Genomic DNA, 19,624 nt, shown 5'->3' with positions numbered 1-19,624 from the left:
GTGAAGCTGCCATACCACATTTGCCAAGCTGTGGTAAACCTGAAGCCACATGGGATGGTTCAGATATGTCTTACCAATCATTCCTAGCCAAAATGAACTCAGGCTCTTAAACAACATTCATTGGAGAGCTTAGCCAAGAAATGTGGTTGGTGAGCTGCTTTTCTTAGACCATCACAGCATGTGCTGACAACACCCATTATATGCTATAAAATTAGAAGAGTTTTTAAAATCCCCCTTCACCCTCCCATGCCTTTTCAAACCCCCAAAGAGACAATAATTACCAGGTGATAAGAAAGCACCTTCCCACATAACAGCAGGCTTTCCAGATGAGCGATGCATTGTATTAATAAGGTTATGTCAGGGGAACAGCATTTTCTCTTCTTTCCCATTTGCCTGAGCTGGTTACAGATCATGCATGGTCTTCCTGGCCCATATGTGATCCCTCTGGTCCTCGTGCACAAGGGGCTTCTTCTGAGGACTAGGTTCATTTGGGTGGAACATGGGAGACATCTTGGGAAACTGGACTGAAACAGAGACCAAGGAGCACTGCAGACAGCCCCATATTGCACTCAGAGTGCAAAATGCACGTATTTGATCTGCCTTTTCTGATTCAGAAGGTGGTGTGTGTGTGAAAACAGCCCCTCCCAAAACAATGCAGTTCTTTACAGCTCCCTCACAAAACCAGTCTCCTACTTTTTCACTCCCATTGTGATATTACTTGCAGATCAAATAATTTTCTGGTATCTGTCCAGTACTAGTGTACATCAGATGAAATATTATTTCACCAGGCTTCTGATCCTACTTAAAGTTTTGGCGTATGCTGTCCTAGAGGAAAGGGTTGGCACGTGATGCATGTTTCATAATACATTTTGGGAAAACATGCAAATGCTGCAGTTTTTACAGTAGCTGAAGCAGTAACAGAGAGCATAGGAAGGGGAGCCCTGAGTGGTTTAGCAGTTGGTGGACTTTCAAATTCAATTCCTAATCAGTAGGTACATTAGCAACGTAGCACGTGGCATATCTACAAAGTCAGCTAGTGTCTGCTGCCTTTCTTATCAGTTAAAACATCTGTGGACACAGTGTCCCCCATTGTAGTGCTGTACTTGGTTTATGTTATTTATTCAATAAACCTGCATCTGGGATGGGAAAACAAAAACTGGCAGACAGGGTGGCAAAACTGGAGCTCAGGCCCTTTTGTATTCTTTAAGGCCATTTCTTTAATGAATATTTCCTGTTCTTCTTTGTGGCTATATAAGAAGGAAGAAAGATTTGAGATGGTCGTTCCTTTTCTCCTGGCAAGAATATCCATGCAGTTGTTTTTAAACCTTCCTGGTCCTGCTCCCTAGTGGGAGAAAGAGGGTTTTTAGAGAGAAAGAGAATCAACAGAAAGTGTAGTGCCATTATTAGGTGTAATAGGACTTTAAGACTTAGAATTATTGTTGTATTTCTGTGCATCTGCAGAGACTTTGCATTCTTATTTCAAACAAACCCAGTTTGTGATGCCTTGAAGGAGCGATTTGTATCCAAGATCATTCCTGTCACATCAGCAGTCATCTCCATAATCAAAATTCAGGCTCTTGACTGAATATTTTGTTCATCCTGTAGGATAGTACAATTAGGTGGCATTTTATATTAAGAAGAATCAAGTTGATTTCACTGAAAATGGTTCAACTTGTCCATTCTTATMACTTTTTTGAAGTTACATTTTTAGAAAGAGAGTTGTGGCTCAGAAAAAAGGACTCATATCTGCCAAGAAGCATCCTGAATTTTTATGATCTAGTATCAGATTTTGTTCTGAAAGCTGGCAGGCAATGACTTTGGCAAGTGGTCTTGTGCTTGCAATTTTTTTTCTGTCAGGTAGACAGCCTGTTTCTTCCCTGTGCTCCCCTGCTGGATATTTAGGCATAAGGATGACATGGTGCTTTCTGGCAACCAAACCCAGCATAAGTTAATAGAACCGTATGTTGTATTTTTGTCTAGACATTGACATCCTCAGACATGTAAGTGTGACAGGATCTGTCTGAATCATCCTGTAAGATCCTTTCTAAAATGCAATGGCTCTTGTAAAATGCTGGATATATGATCCAGACAAGAGTTTAACATGAAGGATACAACCAACAAAAAGATCTCTGTAAATCTAGGCAACTTTTCTGGTTCCTGATGAAAGTTACTGCGGTACAGACAAAACCCAAATGCTGACTCTGTGGTAGTCAGGTTTTGTAGATCCTCTTGACCTTTAGCAAGCCTAGTTTCCTGTGTCATGTGTGATATCTCTCCCTGCATTCCTGAGTCACTCAGTTATTTTCTGAGGGCCCTGCTCTCTCCTGTGTGCTGCTTCCATCTCACAGCCTCTGCTGTCAGACTGGGATTTCATCTGAGTTTCACCTCCCAAGGTATTTGAACCATACTAGGCAAATGCCAAGTGAAAGGGCACATTCTGGAATCCAGTAGCATCCCTAGCTTCCTCCTTCCTTTCTCAGCAACCTTTCTCATTATTTTTGCAGAGGTCTTAGCTGGGACTAGGTCAAGATTCCTGATGAACATTGACTTTCTATGCTCCATCATGAAACATTCATACAGCTGCTTTTTTTTGCTTATCTGATCACAATTCAGGTTCCATAAAGTCAGCAAATTCCTGAATAAACTGCAGGCAGTGAAGGCACTGTGAGAAGAACATTGCTCCCCACATTCCCACTTACCTCAGCAGAAATTGAACTAGAGGGAAGCTGAACACTGGGACTCATTTACCTCAGCAGGTTGTACAAACTGTCTTCTAGAGTCAGCTGTCATAGGAGAACTCCACACCCAGGCTCCTTTCCCCTCTCTACCACTACAGTGTTCGTCAGTTCATATTGCTTCTCARTTCCACTGTGCTCTATATATGGGTAATAAAGAACAGTTACACCTCTCATTGTTGTCATTGCCATCTCTCTGTGCGTTCAGTAATTATGGTAAGTGACTAATTGAATTCTGAATTTCAACTAAGAGGCAATTACTATGAAGATCAAACATCATTATCAGCCAGTGCCCTGATAGCATTCCAGAAGGGGGTTAGTCAGGGAACTTGGTAGCTCTGTGCTCTCCTAGGCTCTCAGAATGAGAAAAAAAACTGCTTCAGCCCTGGGTAATGACTTGTCTCCTCCAGGCTTAGTGCTTTGCAGTAAGTTGCTACTACTATAGAACAATTGGAGAGTTAATGAGCTATTGGACTAACCAGCAGTGAATATTTTCTTGGACTATCTTGGACCTTTCTCATTCCTATGTTTTCTAGGAATCTGTGTATATGGATATTCCCACATGTTCTAAGCCACAGTTTTCCTAATAATTTGTGCACAATCCCCATGAATTCTACTTGGATGATAGCCTATTTTTCTTGAAACAACTAAATCATCCAGGCTTCAAGTGAGGGAAGTGTTTAAAACAGGACCTAAGAGTGGTGGTTCCACATCAGACCAAACAGCCATCCAAGCCAATATTTTGTTTAGCCTCAACACCTAGATTTAGTTGTCTGTATGAAGGTGCATATGTGTTCTAGGCATCTAAGTTCCCCTGTTGTCAATGTGGATCTAGTCAATGGAACACAGAGAACAATTCAGCTCCATAAACTAGATGGCTGCTGATCAGCTGAATATCAATCTAGACAACGCTGACTGCATTGACTGGGGATCAATTCACTTGCTTAAACTTAGGAATCTTGTGCTATCTGAGATGCCCTAGATTGAATGGATGCCTTCAAGACTATAGGACGTCTCAAATAGTACTAGCCTAGTACTAGTCTATCTAGCACCATGTGAATTAAAACCTTCACTCACATGTGGGCACCTGCATCGTGACATCAGAATTTATGGATCTTAACCTTAAGATCACTTTCATAAGTAGGGAGGTGTATAAGAATAGGGCAGGCATGAAGAGAGATTGCTCCTGTGGTGCTTTGGTTTCCAGTGATCCAAGTTTCTGTGACTTGCTATGACCAGAGGTGATGTCAGTGTATGAGTAGGGTTTTTTCTCCAGTAAAATTTTTTGGTTTATACAGTCAGCTGTAATGTGTGAATAAGAGCTGCTCTTGAGAAAAGGCCAATAGAATTTAATTCAAATATAGACTGAATCAGTTTCTTTTTGTGAAGAATAATGTGGGCCTTTCCTACAGGCAGTTGAGGTGTAGCAGCCTGTAGAAGAGTGAGAATTTCTTAAATACAATAAAGCTCAGCATCCTAAGCAGCAAAAAGTCTGTGAGCAAAAGTGTTGAGAGAGTGATTTGAGAGAGAAAGAGATATGAGAGAAGAATGTACCTGCCACCTACCCTCCGCTGGAGGTGACACTCCAGGTTGGACCACCCATAAACAATACCACTAGCCAAAGCTCAGCCTGTCCAGAGTGCTCAGACTTTCTTAAGAAAAATATTCCTTAAGATATTTCATGAGAAAATTCCTCAGTAGAATTTACCACTCTCAAAGTGGACACAGTTGAATACTTATTGTGTAGTAAAATCAAAATAAACATTTGAAGCAGAGACACATGAGTGGCCAAGTGGTTCATCTTTCTTGCGTGTGATACCTGACAGCAAAGATTAATATGAGTAGATGTGTGTGGCAATCTTAAGCCCAGCATGAATTTCAGACTTTCCTCTCACAGCAGTTTTTTCTTGGAGTTAAATAAATTGTCTTTCCTGTTTAGCTAGAATGAAGAGGGTGCGTGTTTGTTCTTGCTGATTTTTTCATGTGCTGATAACCACGTGAAGGGAAAAGGTAATAACCTGAGGAATAGTCCAATAAAAATTGCTTCATAATCTCCCTCTTCTTTTCTATCTGTTAAAAAAATGCATACAAATCTGAATTGAAAACCATCGGGTTCTATGTGCATTCATGTCTGTGTGCATGCTGTCTCAGAGAATTAGCTGCAAAGTGCAAACAGCCTCAGGAAGTTGCGCACTTGCCCTGCATCTTCACATCAAGTGCAGCACGGTAACACAATACAGGAAGAAAGTAACCTCTGTTTTTGTTGAGAGGATGAATTTTGCAAGCTATTACAGCTTACATTTTTAATTCTAAGCACAGTAGCACTTTTTGACAGACACTGAAAAGAGGGGGTTGTTTTCATTTCTGTCCTTCCTTAGTGCTTTTGACATATGTGGGCCAAACTCTGTCATGTCAATCAGTACGAAAAAACCAAGCGTGCACTTCCATGTTTGTGAACGCAGAGTTAACTGGGCATTTATCAAATGCTAGTGAGGATATTTACCTGTTTCTGTCTTCTTGCTGTTCTCTCAGTCATTTCTGTAACAGAATAGTCCCAGCATTTCAGAACAAGAGTTTTCATAGTCACAAGCCATGAAATAGTTTCCTAAAGGAATTAATAGTATATAGGGATAATAATTTTACATAGGGATAGTAATTCTGTTTTGTTGAATTAGTAACCAGAAGGGCTGGAGAAAGGTTCCAAACAGGAGTTGTAAAAGATGTGACAATGAGAGCAGTTTCCAGGATAATTTCCTAAACATCCTTCTAAGGAGTGATTATTTTGTAAAGGGGTAACCATTTTGGGATTCCCTGCCACTGTGCACAGCTTAATCCTGAAACAGTTCAAAATGAAGCTGTAAAGAAATAGAACGTCCATGGAATCAAAGAGATGCATTTTATGGCACACTTTTTGTTAATGATGGATGAATCAAAAGAATGAAAAACATTGTGAGAAGTCGGGTTTGTATTTCCTAAGGAATGCTGTGTGGGGCTTACTTGCAAGAGATGGGAAAGTCAAAAAGAATGTGTACTTAGTTTTGTATTGACAGGTATTTCATTGAGCAGAGTTAAAAAGAGTTACTTTTCTGATTCTTGGATCTCAGCACTTATGAGAAGAAATGGGAAATGGAAGAAGAGGTACAGACTAACAGAACTGTATACCCTGGATGACATTTCGTAGACCTACAGTGCAGCCAGCATTAAAACTGTTCGACTTACCTAAGTAACATTGTCTTACAGTGTTCAGAGGTGCTGCCTACGTGAGAAAAAGGGTCTGTGTGTGGGTGTGCACAAGGTTATGGGCAAGACTAGAATCTTATAGGCCTTGGGCTAGAAATCTGGAGAAATACTTTTTTTTCTCTCTCTCTAAACTGAAGAAGTCTGGAGGTCTTCTAAACTTCTGAAAGGTTCTATTCTTGCCTTCGATTTTGACATGTTACATGACCTCTGTGAATCACTTGAGCTCTTTAGCAGATAGGAAATTGATACAGTCAGTGAGCGTAATTAGACTGCTTAAGCTTCTCATAAAATGTTTAAGGATTTCTGGCAAAGGGAAGCAATAGAAAGCTGAACAAAGTTTCTTGTGTGCTTGAAAGCCTGGGGAAACATCAGATTGGTGAGCTTGACAAGGTGAGGTCAGAAATATTTTTCTAGGGGAACATATAAGTGCATTATCATTTTACATGTACTTCAAATAAAAATACATGACATCTAAGAAGCCCTCTCTTTCCACAAAGCTTGACTTTCGAGCAGTGTTGGCTGATGTACAAGATATTAAGCATATGTTGGAGAACTGTTTTTTTCTCTGACTATCCTTCATTCACAGATAAAGTATGTGGAGAGAGTTTTTTCTTTTCAAGCTCATGGACTTCTGGCTGCTGTTACAATTATACCAGAGCACTACCATTGTCACTTATGTTTTCTAGAAATAGCAAGCAGTGCACTGGTGCACTGTGAGTCCTGTCTATCTCTAACTTGTCATTGCAACAATCAGAAGAAACTCACCAAAGACCTCAGGTGGGAAGGATAGCACATGAATAAATAATTTATGGCTCATGATTCAGTCCCTATTTTTAGTGGCTTGCTGTTTTCCTGAGACTTTGAAAAAGGACTAAGAATAGTGTACTCATAAAGTGACATATCCTTTATGCAGCACAGGGTTTTCTATGTCTCATTTGATCTGGATCCTGTGAAATCTGAGCATCCAACCCAAGGTACTCATATCCTACAGTTTTGTTGGATTTACATGGGTCATAGTGGGTAAACATCTGAGAGAAAATATTTTACTTGATCCAAAGGGAAATGTTTTATTTTGAACTTTGTATTTAAATGAATAAAAATGATCTGGGATTGGAAAGTTTAATCACAAGTGAAATTGAAGTTTTTCATCAAATCATGATGGGCATCACTGTTGACTATGAACAGTCCAATAAAAATTTAGCTTAGTTAGTGCAGGAGACACTGGGAGAAGCTTGCAATAAGTTCTCCATGTTCCAAGTAAGTGTCCTAGCTGATGGGCTGCAATGTTCAAGGCTGGCCTTTTTTTTTTTTACTCTGTGTTTTTTGACTCTTTACAAAATGTTGCCCTTTGGAAACCAAGTTAAAAACCTTCAAAACCTTCAGCTTTTTCATGTCTTCTTTTGGGTGAAACCTGGATAAAATTTACAAGACTTGGCAAGAGCTTCTGGTTGCTCCAAAACTGTGTTTCAAAAATCATCTATTCAACTGAAAAAATGTCACCCAGCTCCATGCCACCTAGCTCCAGTCCTAGCACTGAGATAAAACAGGTCTTATCCACCTTTTCTTCTGATTTTACAGGCCAGGATTTCACAGAAGGGCCTCTTTTAATGTTACATACAAAAGGAAGTGTCTCTCTTAATTGTGCTTGTTTTCCTGTAGCAAACTTTTATTACCACCATGTTGGGGGCTGATTGCTATATGGCCTGCTTTGCTGTTCCCTGAAGCCGGTGTAGGAACAGACTGATGAGAAATGCTGAACAAGGCTAGTTTCAAATTGAATAATTGATATACTAAAATTGCAAGGTTGAACTCTGGTTGTGGTACATAGGCAGGCATAACCCCCAAGAAGGAAAGCAAGTTATTCAGCTTGGTCAGAGGATAGTAGAGGGGGAAAAAGAGCTTGACAGTTGTCTTAAAAAGGGGGGGAAATGTCATTTAGGATATCGGGAAAAAGATTCCCAGTGGAGAGATTTAGCAGACTGGCTGAAAATACTTTTACACGGCAGTTACTGGAAATTCTTGGGGCTTACGCTGTTTAATCTGGACTGAACAAATCCTATTGGCAGGGAGATGGACTACATGACCCACTGTGCTCTCTCGGTTGTTTGCTGCATCTGTGATTCTCTGAGATCGCCATAGTCACCGCTAACACCATTTTCCAAAACTTCAGGGAGTTTATTTAGTGGAGGGGTTGATCTTTTTGGTTGATGGACCCTTCTTGTCAGATTGGCCGACAACTAACATGGATCAGCAAGCAGTCAAAGCAGGCAGGTACCTTTAGCTGTGCACAGCTCAGAACTTGACAGGCTGTGTTTTATTTATTTATTCATTTGCCTATTTATTCCCCACACTACAGCAGCAAATGAATTTGTCTCATAATCATAGGGCACAATGCTGTGTGTGCAAGACATCAAGGACGAAGGGGGTAGATATTTGGGGAACACAGATTTCCATTTCAGTGATGACGGGAAATGTAAACCTTGTCAGAAAGTCATCTACACTAGACATAACAAGATGTCTAAATTTTTTTTCAAAACCAGCTTAATTCTGATTGTCAGAGACAAAAGATCCATTACAGTAGCGCTTGTATGCAACGTCTGGGCATGTCTTTCATTCACTAATGATTGGAAGGATGTGCTTAACTTCCTGCTGAGAATTACGTTCACCTGCCTTTCCCCTGTTCTCCTGTCTTTTATTTCATGCTTTTAATGGAGTTTCACTGAGTAAATACAAGGCTGCCACCAGCCCAGTCTGTACAGACCGGGTTACTGCTAGCTGAAAGGTTTTGTATTCCTCAACAGGGGCAATAAAAAAATAAAAAATAAAGCCACTCATCAAATACTCCTTCTTGCATATTCCATCTGGCAATGTGTCATTATCTACAATTACAAATGAAATTAAGGTCAAGGTTTTACCTGTCAAGATGATGTAAACCACTGAACATAAGCTGTGTTCTAAAGTTGCTCCAGAGCACAGTAGTGTCTCATTGATACAGTTTTTCCAGTTACTTGTGCACATACTTTTCTTGTCTGTTGTCATTGATTATACGTATTTTAAGTATAATACTCAAATAAGCAATTTTGAAACAGTCAATAACACTGACTGAATACTATGATTTATCGTAGGTCCCCCAATCTCAATGGTTTCTAAGAAAAAGAGTGAGTCTCTAGGTGATATCCTAAGTTCAGAATGTGGGGCATGAGCAGAAAAATGTGGGAGTCATTGCAGTATATCTGTCAGGTTGACAACTGTTGACTATTGCAGCTCCATTTGCTCATTAGATGCAACACTGAGGTCTTCATAGACAAGTCTCTAGCAGTGTTACTAATAAACTGTAAAATGCTGAGGAGGACAATCTGCTTTGTACAATGAAGATTCCCCATTCCAGCTGTGTTCCCCAGTTCCACTACTGCCAATGTCTCATTACAGTCATGTTCAGATTTTCTTGCCTACTACATTTCTGTGACGTGGTAAGTTTTTGTGACATGGCCAGTTTTCCGGAAATGGAGATCCCTTGTACATCAGCTTAGAGTCCATAAAAGCTGTAAATGTTGGTGCTTTCACTATCTTTGCATATGCAGGTGAATAGAGATTTCAAAACTAATTTTAGAAAGCTGGAGATGAAATCTTGGGTAGTGTATGGAATCAAGCACTGGCATCCTGCTGTCAAAACAGCAGCCACAGCGACACAGCCTCCTCAGTGAAGTAGTGGAACATATTGCAATACACTGGCTGAGAGGCTGTAATTGCTGTGTTTGACTCTGGGAATATTGCTGTTATTGGCTTTACTGATAGAATATGACCATGATCGGCACGACTGAATCAGCCCTTAAGAGAATATGAAAATGCGTATGGTGTACTGGCTGGCCTAGTGGGAATGAAATCTGTTTTCTGACAGCTAACAACCTGACTGACGGTCTGAGCACTCCTGGATATTTCTGTGTGTTCAGGGAGACCCCTCTTACTTCCTTGCCTGTCTGCTGGGTTGATGGTGAAGCAGAATAATCTACAATAAAGGGAAATCAGCATTTTCAAGATCAAAGAAGAGGCCACAAATTGAAGCATAGAAGTGAATACTGGATGGCATGTTGAAAACTAGGTGTATAATGGTTGTGTTGCCTGTGTCGTCATGAATCATATACTGCTCCTTGTTTGCTTGCATGAAGATTAAATCTGTTTGTGCAGTTGCATTATGTGAGTGCAGATGCATACAGAGCACAACTAGTCACAAGTTATAACCACGACAAACGTCTTAATTTATTTGGTGTATCTGTTCTTTAGAATCAATTCAGTAAGGAATGAGAAGTGATAAGAAAACAAAATATCCTGAGCTCTTCAATATGCCACTTGTCCAAGGAAGTGAAAATTAGCACCATTTTTGTTTCACTAGAAAGAAAAGAAACTGTGCTAATAGTTCTCATTAACTATTGTGTCCCTAGAAAGAAAATGTATCTACTGTTTTCTCCCCAGGCACTCATTGCGTGTTTCTACAATGGATTTTTCCCTCGTGACTCTCCCTTTTTCTCCTTTTTCGTGAGAATCTTTAAGAATAAATAAACTTAATCCAGTCCCTCTCTGTACACAATGCTTTAAAGCAAAGGGCAAGAATTTGCATGGCACAAAGCACATTAATCCCAGTTCTCACTGGAAAACCAGGTGGGAAGGAATATTTTTCAGCAAGGTCAATCACCAAAGAAATTACAGAAGGCTGTAGGTAAGATCACTGGCTATTGGTTTCCCTCTTCTCCTTTGTGTATTCTGAAGCTGGTGGACATATATTTTCCATTACTGTCTTTGGTAGAACCTCTGACTGGCATCTCTTTGGTGCCATGCTTTGCTTGACTCTGCTGTGACTCTGCATGTCCCAGTGACTCAGCCCATCATTGAGTCCAGTGTCTGTTCTTTCATCATCTTCTACATGTCGCTTTTGATGCTAAGCAGGGATGCTATGAAGCAGCTATTTGCCACTGTAGAAAGGATTAAGAAGATTGCTCATTAAAAGTTACCATTATTTTATCCAGACTCTTCGTGCAGAGATATACAAGCACATACAGGAAATTCAGCAAGTCCAGATATGACTGACTGACTGTGAGTGTAGTAAGCACTCCTACCAGTGCATATGTAACTGGTCTAACATCCCCAAGAAATGCTAGACTCACTGACTATATGCTGTGGATTTGTGTATGAACAAGAGCCACTTCGCCAGGAGGCCTGCGGTCAGGCTCTTACTCTCTAATAATACCTCACTCATTAAAACAAGTATTTCTCCTTTAAAAGACTGAGTAATGAACTGTATTCTGTTATTAAAGCATTTATATGAAAATACATTCAGTATGATTGGAAATTTGTTTTAATTAGAACTAATGTTGTAATACAAATGCATTACATGGGAGAAAGAAAGAAGACCTTTGCTTTGGGATATAAATTACTTATGAATACAGAGTTTGGAATGAGACATTCCCAGAAGTCAGATCTACTTGCTGTGTTTGTTTCCGAGAAGCAGTTGATACTGGAGAGGATACAGGACCAGAGAAATTTGGTGTTCAATTTTATCATTCTCTTATTCAGATATTCACTTTGTAAGAGATCTTAGGTGGCAACTCATAAACACAGATCACTGGTTCTCAAGGAACTTCTTTGATGTGAGTATTGTATAGGATATCTGCATCTGCTTTGAAAGAGAGCTCCGAGGCACATTTTGTGGTTCCTAATATTCTAAGTGAAGGGGTTACACAACAATATAGAGGTGGAAATGAATGACCTTCATTACACTCAACCTTGATTCACTGATCCTGATTCTGTTTCTTAATACTTCTTTTGTACTATATGAGATTCTGTGTTCAAAGATGGGACCAGTAACCACTTTGCTATCACTTGCATTCATGCATATACCTTTTTCATCAGTAGGATTCATGCAATCCCAGACTGACTATAGAATTGCAAATCGCCCATTTTAGAAACAAGATTTCAAGTGCAAGCAAAGCCATTGGGCCTTCAGTGGGACCTTGTTCCATTTACCTGCTGCCTCAGTGCAGATGATAAAGGATAGGGTAAGGCACTCTGAAAGTCTGACAATGAGAAAGAGAAACTCCAAAGAGTTTTCACTGAGTGTTTAACATGAGAATCAGCTAGTGTGAATCCAAAGGAATAGTTAGGTGCCTTTGTCCTAATGATTTGCTGCAGATCACAGGAGCCTTTTCCCACTGGCGAGTACTTGTTGGGGTTGTGCTGAGGCTCTTAATCCTTGGAGGGAAGAGCCCACACTCATGTGGAAAGAACTAAATTGCTCATTTACTGCTGGCAAGATTTTCAAGTTACTATCCTTTTGAAAAGATTACAATGAGCAGGGAARATGCAGTGCAGAAGCCAGAGGCATTGTGGCCCGATAGAGTTGAAAACATGGTTTGTGATGTTTTGCAGCTCTGCCTCTGTCCTGCCAGGTCACTTTTAGGAAGTCATCCCCACACTTTTTACTTCTGTTTCCATATCTGTAAAATGGRAATAGTAATGAAAAGAGCAGAGGAAGAAGCTGGTGGGAAGGGGTGGAGCAATCCTCATATTTGCTTTCTTTTTCAACCAAGAGAAATCTTTGAAGGCAGATTTGATGGCAAATGAGTCTTCTCTCCCTAGTTTTGACRCACACACCCCTTTCACCAAGTTCAAGCTATTTCTTTCTGCTGTCAATTTCTCATCTGGAGGGAGATTAGGAAAAGAAGAATCATCTTGCTTTTGGATGGATGACCTTGATTCAAATGTGCCTTTCCCTCTCATGTACTTACGTCTCATGTACTGTGATTCTGTGATAGCCATAATTGTTGTACATTCAAGTACAAGTGTCTCACAATGTTGTGGYTGTTGTCTTCACACCTAAGCTGGTGAGATACGGTGAAGGAGAGGAAGAGTCAGAATGAATAAAACGTGTGGGTGTCTAATGGGCACCATCCTAGAAGTGGAATTCCAGATCTGATTAGGCACCAAAGGTTCCCACTCGGTGGCTGGAGAGTGAGATGTTTGGTACAGACACTCARAACCAGCCAGCATTCTGCACAGAAAACTTTTCTGTCGATGGCCAAAATGAAATGTCAAATACAGGGGCTTTCAGGGATGTAACTTGGATCCAGCCTCCTAAATCCCACTCAGGCCTAGTTGCAAAAGAGGGAGTAAAAGGTGCRATGAGACATATTTAGCTTCGTGTGGTTAGTAATAATGGACAGAGCAGTGAGGAAAGAAGTCTGATCACCTGTTGACCCTCAGAGGAAGGTCAGGCACAGAAAACTGCAGTCAGTACTTCGTTTTTCCAGTAAGAAGGAGAGGGAAGTTTATGCATTTATTTGCAGATCAGTGGCAGAAATTGAAACTGAGGACCTACCTGTGGCATGGCTCTCCATAGTGACCCGGATGTTACCAGTGAAATTAAAGGTAGGATTAATTCACAAATCAAGTACATTTTCTCCATGTGTGCTAGCCATCTGGGATCTGTTATAATCAGTAGAGATCTGGTCAATATAGTCAATAAAGCTTAGAGAGCAATTCCACTGATCAAGCATAGGGTAGAATTCAGTTCCAAACAGGTGGCTTTTACCATTTTGCAGATTGTAGTGTAGCTAAAACACTAGTGGGCTGAGGCACRATGCTGCTAGATATCACACAGGTCTCCCAGGAGAGCTATGGCTCTSTAGAAGCCAGGTAGATACCCCATGGTACCTAACATAACTTTAGTTGTTAACACATAAGCATCTAGTGCCATCTGAGGTATCCTAAGCTATACTACCAGCCTGTAGTTGCTGCACAGATCTCCACTAGCTCATGTGGCATGTCTGCTAGTGCTGGAAAATGTCTCAAGTACCCAGAGCATCTCAGATGGCCCTTGACATGTGTGGAAACTGAATAGAATCCTTTGTGTGCACCAGAAGGGAAAGCTAAAAGGAGTAGTTTCACAGCTGAGACCAGAGCTATGAAACTTCATTACTGGATCAAAATGCTGGCCATTCCTATTTTATTTGGTTCTGCTGCTCAAGAGGAAGCAGTGAAAAGGTGCAAATAGACCATGAAATTCAATGAAATTGAATGGCATGTGTGGATACAGTGTAACCTGGAGCATCTAGGTCAACTGTTCCTTGTTGCCTTCTGCGCAGACTTTTCTTCTCTGTAAGAAAGGGTACGTTTTAAAAAGTCTTGCTAGCCTTTTCAATGAATCATAGTCAACAGCACTTTTATAACCATGCAGTCCGATGTTTTTATTTGACATCTTATTTTCCTGATGTCTGGGTGTTGAACTAGCACTGAATGACCATGGCAAAGGCCCAATGAGAAATTGGATAAAGGGCAACAAGAAGAGTTGTTTATGCAGCTGCTTGTATGTGTCCTTTGGAGATCTTTTTGAATTTCCTTTTTTATTTTAATATTATATTCTCTGAGACACAGTTCAAAATACGCATGGAAAAAAAACAAAAAACAAAGCATTGCTTTTAGAAGTGGAAGAAGGTAGCTTGTACAGCAAAATAGTTTCCTCTCTGAGTGCCCTGTGATGAAAAGGAGTGTTTGCCAAAAACTGAACCTCCCTCTGACATTGCTGCATGTGGTTCTCAGAGCTCCTCAGGATGACATTGAAACTGGACTTGAAATCTCTCAGCTTCAGTGAATTAATCCCTGATTTTCAGTCACATTATGGGAGAAAAGGGGCCTTGGGAAGGGGTCAGGAGTGCTTTTCTTCTCCTAGAGTATGGGTGAACACATCCTGTCCAAAATGCATCCACTTCTGGAATCTTTTCAGAGGTGTTCTTATGTGGCTTCCCCAGCCTTCCTGCCCCAGGAGTGGGGAAATATAGTTAGCTTGTTCCTGTTTCAGGTTCTTCCTGTGCATAACTGTTTGGGAGACCCCGGGAGCCAATGTTGAGGCTTTGTGTGCCAGCCCTCCCTGACTTGTGAGAAAAGGTGCTTAAGTCTGATTCAGCTTTTCAGCCCTGAAGAATGCAGAAGTTTTATTGTTCTATAGGAAGACTCTAGAAAATCAATATCTCCAGGAAAATTTCTTCTAGTTTACAGTGGGATAAAGGGAAGGGAGCAGAGCAATAACTTTACCATGCCATTCTACCAGATGGAGCAATAAAGACCTAAATTGTTCTGCCCATTTCTGAATGCATCATTTAATTGCTTTTCAGAAGACCATACTTACATTAAGATTTATCTTGTGATGCCTTTCTCATACCTGTATGAAACCATTATCAACAAGTATTTTGAAAAAACATTTGTCTCTATATGTGTTTATGTGCTTTATTTCTCCTCTTCTCTCCTTGGCAGGCTGTTCTAGTTTTCAGTCATCACAGAAGTGGGATACATTGGTTTGCCTTGTGAATGATCTGGTCTATTAACCCTTTCTTAAATCTGTGAATTTGCTAGCCTTTTTAAAGTTCAGTATAGAGTGTTCATTTCTCTCTTTTATTTTGGTCCCTATCAGGAAATGCCTACAGAGAATGCCTGGGAAATGGGACATGGGCTTCCAAGATAAACTACTCTCAGTGCGAGCCTATTTTGGATGATAAGGTCTGTATTTTTCCCTTTGTTCTTCTCAGTGTCATTTTTCAGCATACATGGATGCAAAGCTAAGCTTAAGGTTAACATACTAATTTGGGATTTCTGAGCTGTATTTCATTTTTGTTTCTGCAACAAACCCTCCCTGTGACTTCAGGCAAGTCCCTTATCCCCTCTTCATATCCCTTCTTCACGTGTTTTCTAGAAAAGAAAGGATGCTTTATTACACTGTCCCTGATGATGTATGTTTATGTAGATCCTTCCTAGTTTTGTATAGAGCCTATAGCTGCTACAGTAAATGTTAGTAATAATAACAATGAGACCAAAAGCTTCCTTGGCACAGAAATAACAGCTCTCACCAGCTGATTCCACTCCGTACCTACCAGTTCTAAGGTCTTATCAACATCTGGCCTTTCCAGATCTCAATATAATTTTCCCTTCAGCAAATAGGTAAAGGGATAGCAGCAGAAAAATACATAAAAGCAGGTGTGGGTCCCAGTTGTCTTTAAAAGATTGAGCCAGCCCTGCATTGTACAGGAGTTTACAGAATGAAGTTAGCATATAGGGCTAAGCTCCTTCAGAAAGGCTGCCAGCAATTATGTGAAGTCCTTTTCTTCTCAGATTGCTCGCCTTTTCTTGGATGCATCATAGACATTCAGCCTTAAACAGTTTAAACTTCCAGGCTTTTTAGGCCATGTTTCTGTCTTCTTTCCCCTTCTCCTATTTGGAGTGCTGTGGTGGAACATAAAAAGTATATAGGCTTTGTGCTGTCTCTCTGCCAGGAGTGACTTTCCCTCTGAGAATCAGGGTAGTGCCCAGCAGTTCAGGCCTATTTATGTTTCAGGTTTTTTTCCACTCTTTCTGTTGTTGGAGTTGTGCCAGGTCCATTGCAAACAGAGAGGAGGAAGAAAAGATCCGTCCTACTTATGGTTCCTTGCAGAATTAATGAGGATTTAGGTCTCAGGAACTATCTGGAATAGGGCTGCACCCAGAAATGTCATGATGTGTTTTGGCTGTGGCTCAGCGTCCATCCCATAGGACCCATGTTGTTGTTGAATGTGGGCTTTGACAAATGAATGAGAGAACAGATAACTACACACCAGCTGCTGAGGGATGCCCACTCTTACCCACTGGCTAGGCCATTTGGTGGTAGCTTCCCCCTCAATTGCTAGAGGCTTCTAGAAAGGAAGAAGAAATGCACCACTACCTGACTGCAGTCCAGAGGAACTGATACACATTCAAGGTGTTCCAGCCTAAAGGGGTAGCTCCCATGCAGTTTTAGCTGATCTAAGTTGGGACCACCCCAGTTCAGCCCCTCCTTACATTTCTTTCCCACTGAAAATGAAAAACTTCAGGTTTTTTTGCTAGGTCAATTTTCAGTTGAATCAGTTCCCTGAACCATCCTTTTGCATTATTGCAGGAGTGCTAGGGCCAGCACAAGCAAGAGGAGTGAAAGCGTGACCACGGTTGAGAGGGTTGTCAGACCTTGGTAGCTCGGAGTGAGATAGGTTTACACTTCTGTGAAACCACCCTCTTAACAATGAGCAAGAGCAGGGGTGTGTAGCAGCTGGTGGTGGGTAAGGGTTAGGCTGGTGTGGGAAACCTGACCTGATGGAGCCCCACCAGCTCGGGAAAATACTGCTGTATTTTAATGGAGCTCATTATCTGTTTGTCTGCGTGACTTCAACAGTTGCTATCTCTGCACAGACAAATACAGACAAATTTTATTTTAAGGGGTTTGGAGAAGTGTTGTGACTAGAGGACAGGATCRTTTCCTTTGCTCTGTTTTTGCTTTTAAAAACTTTGCAGCTATGGTAATAGCTTAAAACTTCTTAAACAGCATGTTCCTTAAACAGGAAAGTGCAGATGTTCCCCCCATACATACAACCATCCTTGTTTGCAAAAGCTTAAAAATTCATTTGGTAGTTCTTTAAAGATTTGTGTCAAGCTTTACAGATGTTAGCATTTGTGAATAATTTTAAAATCTCTACATAATGCTCAGTGTTACAGATGAATACTCAGGTTACTTTGTGATCTCAAAAAAAAAAAAAAATCCCTCATTCCCCCATGGGTTTCCGTAATCCTCCATTTTGATTAAAGGTGAGATGTAAGCACACATGTGGGTCTATTGTTATTTATTGATAGATCCCAGCAGATGCCGTGCACCAGCCCCACTCAACTACTTTCTGTGGKTTTTGTTTGTTTTTAATGCAGAAAAAAACACAATTTTCAAGCTTAGCTACTTACATCCAGAGTGCTAAGGAAGTACATGGTTTAACTTCAAATGCAGTGATAGGTACATGAGCATGGGAACAGGAGTTTTCAAGGTCAACACRGTGTCAATTGCTACATTCTTTATGAGGGAGTGTTGGTAACAKAGCAAGGGAAATTGCAATTTTTTATGAGCTGTGGGTTAGTCTCTGAGGACGTAAGCTCCTGTAGCACACACTCACTGATGGATTATATTAATACATCGATGCTTAACTTGGTGGTCATGAGCTGTGGCTACAGGACAGTACCTGAGAAAACCATGATCGGGGGTTGCTATGCTCCTAGATATACACTTCAGGTGGGATTTTCTTGCCCTACAAGTAGATGTAGTTTAGTTTGACATGCCGCAGTGTGTTCCCAGGAGTCTGGCAGATGTGACACAAGGCTTTTGGGAGAACTGTGTCATTCTGTAGCAGCAATTCGACATCAGTCACCACAGGAACCGCAGAGTCTCCTGAGCGAACCTCAAGGGGCATGCCTGTGTGTGCACAGCTGTTTCCAGCCCTTGGTTCAGACGTTGGTTCAGATGTTTGGTAGATACCCAAATGTAGGTGTCTTAATCTTGGATGGAATCCCACCCTCTGCATGGTAGTTTAGCTCCTATTTCAGGCACAGGAATCAGACACAAAAATCTTTATACTGGATGGCGTAATGTGTAATAAATGAAAAGCTTCCACTCAGCCTACAAGTGTCCGTTTCAAAGAGACCTTCATTGCATCTGGCACAAATCTGTGCTCTTCTTAGAAGATGAATGTGTCTCAGGCAGCAAAGAATATATCTCAGCCTCCATAAAGAGCTATAAATTAGGAACTTTGGGTTTGCCTTTGTGGCCTATGGCAGCTGGATGTGAATTTGGCTCTGTTACTGTTTTGAGGCGGCTTGAAGATGTGTAGCCACGTTAGCACCATGCTGGGCCTGAGTTAATGTTTCCTGCTCAGGAACAAGTCATATTAGCCACAGCTACACAGCTTCCAGCTGGCTCAGAACAGGAAAGCAGTGAACTCAGAGGGAGATGAGAGAGCTCCCACTTGCAAGCAAAAGCACGAGGAAATACTGCCTCCTCCCTCCACTTGGAGGTAGTGAAAGTCTGCTTTGACCTTTCATCAGCTTGCATGGTGCTTGGTTGAGGTAAGATTCACCTTGGCTGATCTTTAATTGTCTAAAAGTTACACATTTAGTCCAAACTAGTCATCCAGTTTTCCTCTACAGTCAAGAGAAAGATATAGAGGCCTCTTCAAGGAGTGATYTATCGCTATACTGAACATTTTGCAAGAAGTGGACTTGCACAGTGCTTGTCTCCTTTTCCTGACTGCCAAGGAGTCACAGACAGTCAACTTTGCCCAGTCACTGAAATTTTAGGGAGTTTGTTAGGTGAGAAGGTACCCTTATTTTGGATGTCAGGAAAGAGAGAAGGAAGGAGGAGGACTCTCCAAGAAAGGAGAACTAGCAGAAGCCAAAGAAGGCCTGTTTTTATTGGGGCAGCACCTTGGATAACAACGATGCTTCCCAGTAGCTTCCAATAGTCTTTGGAGAGGAGATACAGTGTCTTTAGGCTGGACTGGTGATGAGGAGCAAGAAGAAATCTAAATTGGGACCGAACTGGCAATAGAGTACAGAGCCTCATAGTGAGCTCAGGAAGACATGTGCTGTAAAACCTGGCAGGCCCCATTAGAGGGAGAACAATCCTTGTCGTCTTGAGAGGGACAGTCTTTGTCTGGTCCTAAGTCCAAGTCATTAGCTGCTTTGGTTCGGACAGATTAGGAGTCCCATTCTAGCTAAAACAAAGGAAAAGTTCCCCTGGAAAGAATGRCTCCTGCAGTAGTCTGGCTGTAAGGAACCCAGTGTGC

The 19,624-nt window shown here is 41.1% G+C and overlaps 1 protein-coding gene across 3 annotated transcripts in view; it reads left to right on the top strand.

Moving 5' to 3' along the window:
- The window catches only part of CRHR2 (corticotropin releasing hormone receptor 2), a 161,355-nt gene that overhangs the window by 70,791 nt on the left and 70,940 nt on the right, over nt 1-19,624 (top strand). For 2 of the 3 annotated variants that reach the window (XM_026072312.1, XM_026072323.1), the window contains one exon: nt 15,433-15,518. The exons of the other annotated variant lie outside the window; for it this stretch is intronic. In XM_026072312.1, the coding sequence (XP_025928097.1) occupies nt 15,433-15,518 (86 nt within the window). The remainder of the gene's footprint in view (nt 1-15,432; nt 15,519-19,624) is intronic. 3 annotated transcript variants of the gene reach the window in all.

This window comes from Apteryx rowi, unplaced genomic scaffold, assembly GCF_003343035.1.
Source record: "Apteryx rowi isolate R43461 unplaced genomic scaffold, aptRow1 scaffold_109, whole genome shotgun sequence".
Classification (NCBI taxonomy): domain Eukaryota; kingdom Metazoa; phylum Chordata; class Aves; order Apterygiformes; family Apterygidae; genus Apteryx; species Apteryx rowi.
Note: the sequence above shows the minus strand (reverse complement) of the source record. Positions and strands in the feature narration are given on the sequence as shown.